At 40.7% G+C, this 5,742-nt stretch overlaps 1 protein-coding gene across 1 annotated transcript; it reads left to right on the plus strand.

Annotated features, from left to right (window-relative positions):
- Positions 1-1,289: 1,289 nt before the first annotated feature.
- LOC104519506 (interferon alpha-inducible protein 6) lies at positions 1,290-5,158 on the plus strand. The gene is made up of 3 exons (XM_010169838.1): positions 1,290-1,437; positions 4,091-4,237; positions 5,130-5,158. Exons 1-3 carry the CDS (start codon positions 1,290-1,292, stop codon positions 5,156-5,158), a joined length of 324 nt encoding a protein of 107 aa, XP_010168140.1.
- The last annotated feature ends 584 nt before the right edge of the window (positions 5,159-5,742 follow it).

Raw genomic sequence — 5,742 nt, forward strand, 5'->3', positions numbered from 1 at the left:
AAGGATCTGTAGCAATATGTACAAAGAAAGTGACACTTTTGGTTTTATTATCACTTTGAAGAGAGCCTATAGCATTAATTGTCATATTCTTATATGGAATTTTACTTGCATTTAAGCTGCAACTTCAAATATTTTATGTCATTAAGTAATTCAAAATGGTAAATGAGAAACTTGAGGAATTATGAGGATTATAGGATTAAGATGCATTAAGATGTGTAAGGATGCATCCTAATTACAGAAGCCCTAATGCAAGCAGAGTAGAAAATATAATATAAATAAAAATAGCAAACATTAGAATTAAAGAAAACTAACATACATGAATTAAAGAAAAAATAAATGAAATAAAGGAGTTAAAAGAGCAGTGCTGCTCAGGGGTACATGGGCCAGATATCCCACTGCTCAGATATGTAAGAAGAGCGGAACAGACTTTGTATCCTTTGTTCTATAACCCACCATGTACAAGATACAGATATTATACAACCATGGAAATTCTCTATTTTTATTCTGCATATTTCCACTTGGAGGGCCATCCCTGTGGCAGTGTGACCCTCTTTACCTAAGGGAAGAGGCCATGGATTTTTAAACAGCCTTATTTAAACTACTGGCTAAGAAAAAACTGCAATAAAGGAGTGTGTGGCTTTTGCAAAGGCCTGGACATTAAAGATGGAGGCTCTCCTTTAGCAGGATTTGTGTGAGGAAGAACAAAACATCTGTACCAATCTGCTCATATGATGCAAGGTCCCCTAACAGTTCCTTCCATAAATAAATTAATTTAAACTGTCCATTTTTAATTGAGTTCTGATTTCCAGCTCTCTATCAACAAGTTTTCTGGGGGGAGCTGGACCACAGCTGAACTCTGGCTGCTATAACCAACTCAAGTTGCAGTTTCTGCATGACCACCACTTTGTTGCCTTGTTGTCTGTTGTCTTTACTCAGAGTTGTATTAATTCTTAAACAAGGGGCTGTCTGCTACAGGTGCAATTCAGTACAATGGAGTGCAGTGCAAAATAATGAAGAAGCAAAGTTCTCAGCCGCATCAGTTGCGAATCAATGGTTCATACACTACTAATTTGGTTTAGTATCATAAGAGCAGATTTATTCTCCCTGACAGCAGCAATAGAAAGGCATGTTTATGAGTTCAGTTTCATTTCCTGGATGAGGATAGGTTTCAGTTTCTTTTCTTTCTGATTGTGGTAGCAGTTTCATTTCTTTGCTGTTATCTAGACTGTATAAAAAGACTGGCTGAGCCTCACAGTGCTTCAGTGGGTTGCACACCATCAGAAAGAGAAATGTCCAACAAAAATGTCCGCAAAGCTGGTTTCACTTCATCCGGGATCAAAAAAGGATCCATTGCTTCATCGATGATGTCCAAGGAAGCAAAAGCGGCCGGAGGAGGTGTGCGTTCTGGAGGCCCTACTGCTACTCTCCAAGGAATGGGTATGAGCAATTTTGTGTGTGGTTTGCTGGTTTAATGCACAGGGCCAAACAATTGTTTTTCTTGAAAATAAGCTTGGCAAGTAATGTCTTCTCTTCTACGTTCCTGTATTGCACTGAAGACAAAAGATGCCTATATTTAACTGCATGTTATGAGTGGAATTCTATTAAGGGTGTTTTCTGTGTATGTACATATGCATGAATGTACACATACATATGTGGTATTCATGAGATTCAGGATAGGGTTTATTTGAAGTTTGTGCTACCTCTCCATTCTGTTAGGAGTCATCAATAATACGGAAAGTCATGGTAGCAAGAAGCAACAATATACTTATGCAAGAACATGATCTGTGTACCTATACTTCATGTAAATTATCAGATTTTTCTTGCTTTTCAGTCATACACATCCATACAGGGAGAACCCATAAAACGTTATGCAAATGCTATAGCAGAGGGAAATTAGCTGCAGTCCAAGAGCGGAATTCATGAGGGAATACATACACATCCTTGACAGCAGGCATCTAAGTACTAAAATTAGGTATAGCTGGCTTTCACATGAGCTAACCCTGCAGGTGCTTGCTTTCTGTTGTATGCACAGAGCAATCTCTGACCTGACAACTCTGAGAAGCTTCGCACTCATTTAACCCCAGATCCCGTGGGACTTGTGCACAAAGTGTTCTCCTTGCCAATCCTGCCTGCGTGACCTGATTCAGCAGGCATAACTCCACAGAAGAGAGTGCCCCACATAGTCCTGCTTTGCCCAGCAGCACAGTAGTTAGCTCACTCACCTTAGATAAAGGCTTCAAAACCCTTTCTGCCTTAGAGGTCTCAGACCCACGTGTCAGGAGAGTGCTAACCAGCAGGCTGGTTATAGGAGGGGATCTCTGCCATATTGGTCAACCGTTAATCTACTCCTTCTGTAGTAAGCAGCTGGAAGTCTACTGAGGGATGGAACTGAACCTGACTCTTCTGGCCCTAAAAAGGGTAGTTGGCCAGGTGAGCTGGCAAGGGTCCAGATTTGTTGCATTTTTTAATAATAAAAAATGTGATAACTTGATTGAGAGGAAGTTAAGTGCGTTGTGGGGCTTTGGGGGGTTTTTTAAGATATGATATACATTGCTGCCAATATTATTCGTAGTGTGAGGTCCTCTAGACAGTGAGGGAATAAGGGTCATTTAGAGAGAGATACTGCATGTGACTTCTGTGAGGCATTTTTAAATTTTTACTCTGTATGGTTTGATCAGTGAGTTTGGGTCACTGAATGCAGTGTTTATTGAATATTCAATAACAAAGGGCTTAAGGGATGGTAGCAGCAGAGGAACAGAATATGACAGACAGTTAGGAGAGAGAAGGACTGAAATACAGCAGTGTCAGCTGCAGAGTCTTGCCTCTGTTACAGATGAGGGTGATACAGCAGTATTTTACACACCCTTAACCAGTGGCAAACTCTTCAGTGGTGATGCCACTTTATGCTGTAGATAGCATAAAGTTGCAGTTTCTAAACTAGAGGACTGAAGACTCGTATTCCTCCATGTCCTGAGAAACTGTAGAAGAGAGGGAAGCAAACATTTAACAACACCTAATTTTATTGTTGCAATGACTGTATCAACTATGGACTTTGATGAAAACCACTGTTTTGGTGAAGAGACACATGCATGACTCAAGGAAACCTTATCTACTCCTACAGGAGATACTCCAAAAGAGCTTTGATCCATGTCAAAAATGCTAGCTCTGTAACATTGCCAAGGCAGGTGTGAGTTTTGGCTCACTGCAGCAGGAGAGCTTGCCACACATTCTTTGCCTGATTGAGAGCTAAAAGGGCCTGATTTCATTTCCGCAGGTGCTCACTGAAATATCTCGCTCTTCAAACACATCTCCTTAACCTTTTCATTCAGACTGTAACCCCTCCTCCCCCAGAACAAACACGCTCGAAGGAGCAGCTGATTCTGCAGCAGGGCATGAGTATTGTTCAATATCACTTTACAGAAGATGTTATAACAAGCTCATCACCAAAATATTTGAGCATCCTCCAGGAATGCTTTAAGCTTTTCCACTAATATTTGTCATTGCTAATGCTTTACCCCTCTCCCAGGAAAGGAATAGTTTGCAATGGAGTATGTTGTTTGGGGCTTATTTGTAATGAGATGGAGACATACATAGAAATTGTCCACTGGCTACCACAGCTTGCTGTGTTTGAATTCTACAGGTATCTATTATGCTTAGGTTTATGCTATGGAAAGGGAACTGAAAGGATCGTAACCATCACCTGGAACAGTAAGTGGTAAGGTCTGCAGCAATCCTTAGTTCCTGCAGGGGTTTGATCCACAGTCCTTGGACAGATCCTCAGAAAATTGCCATTTCAGCAGAGATGAACTGTGCTGAAACTGTTTTGGAGATCCAGATTTATCAAAAACAGTCTATGCAAGAGTCACAGATTTTCTTTGTGTTCTGGGCATATTCACAAAACATTGCAAATGTCCTTTCCCCCAGGTGGCAGCTAAAAAGCAGTATACTGATGAAATACATCAAGTAATCAGCAGTCTCTTTGTCTTTTGACACATTCACTAGCCTTGAATTTTTTTTTAAAACCTTGTAGTTTATAATCATCCTATAAGGTTCCTTCCAGTCATTAATATCTCCTTCGTAACTGTTCTAGGTGCCAAAGGCTCAGCCAATTCATCAGGTTTTACCAAAAGTGGGATCTCCAGTGAATCCAAGGCCTCTCAGATGATGTCCAAGGAGGCCAAATCCCATGGAGGTGGAACTCCCAAGGGCAGTACAACTGCCACTGTCCAGTCCATCTGTAAGTGAGAGTCCTCCTAAAAAAGATGAAATAACAAATTACTTCTGAGAACTCAGCAGTATTTCAGCTTAAGCATACATTTACTAAATGAAGGGATCTAAACAGGAGAAGTGGCTGCATGCTGCTTGAAGCAACATTTCTCCTGTTCATTGCTTTATACTTGGTGGGAAGACGAAACTAGGGAATTAGTGGAAATAACTGTGCCATAAAGTTGCAAAGATAAGTGTGGATAGCAGAGAGAGAAATCTGAAACACATAGTGACAGAAAAAGGGCAGTGGAGGTTTAGGTTATGCTTTCATCAGCATCACAGTGGAAGTTCAGTAATTTTTTTTTCATACACAAATTAGGACCAAACCAAGAGCTTCACATTTGAACATAAGAAACAGATTAAGTAGGAAGAAACAGTGAAACATGAGAATGGAGTTATCAAGCTGACAGATAGAAATCACTAGTCTACTTCTTGTGGCCTTTTAGAACAGCTTAGCTTTCTTTCCTTTAAAGGAAATTCACTTGGCCAAAAGCAGAGGGATCTACCTGCACTTCCCAGCTCAAAGCAGAGAATAGCACAATTTTTTCTAATCACCTTGCCAAGTTAATGCAGCCCACATCTAGATAAATCAAACCAAGGTATGAGGAAGCCTAATCTATACCTGAATGCATCGGCAGGGATGCTAATTATGGTAGTGGGATCCTACCCAGCAGGGTTTGGAAGAGAATTGGAGACAAGATTGAAGTTTTTAATTTCAAAAAATCTCTTTCAAAGTGTAATACAAACCTTTGGTCTCTGATCTGGGAATATTTGTTACCAATGTTGAGATATTCTGTTATGTTTACCTGTACTGCAACTTTGCTTTAAGTTGTTCTCACACATTTATTTGTATTTGACCTTAGCAATGGGTGGCAAAGGAAGCACTGATTAGAAGAAAAACCTCAGTCCAGAAGTAAGCTCTGCAAACAGTTCATCCTTTACCAGAATAGTCATTTGACAGCTTCTCCCCTTCTTTGCTCTCCCTGTGCCTGACAAGAAAGGCAAAGTCTTTTTCACATGCACAAATAAAGTTTATACTAAAATGATGGATTCTTGCATTCAGTTACTGGGGACGGGGATGAGGGGCAGTTTCTTCCTTGGTTAAACATTCTCTGAAGCATGGGCACGTACAAACACAAGCTGATAAATGGAAGCTAAGGTACTCTGGACTGCAAGGGTGTCTTTCAAAAATCCTGGGTTTAGCAATGCTAGACTCTCCAGTTACAGTTAGCTTGCTTTGTTTATTTTACACAAAGTTATCACAGTGCAGAAGTCACCCTGTTGTGAGAGAGAAGCATAGAAACACTTGATAAGGGGCATCTGGCAATTCCCTTTGGATGTACTTCTAAAGGGATATCAAATTGTGATAGTTTAACTTAGCCAACAGCCAAACAAGACACGACCACTCGCAGCACCACCCTGCCTTGCCCCCTCCCAGACCCCTTCCCCCCTCACCCAGGGAACTGAGGAGAGAAT

Source organism: Antrostomus carolinensis, unplaced genomic scaffold (genome assembly GCF_000700745.2).
Source record: "Antrostomus carolinensis isolate BGI_N321 unplaced genomic scaffold, ASM70074v2 scaffold11816, whole genome shotgun sequence".
NCBI classification, from domain to species: domain Eukaryota; kingdom Metazoa; phylum Chordata; class Aves; order Caprimulgiformes; family Caprimulgidae; genus Antrostomus; species Antrostomus carolinensis.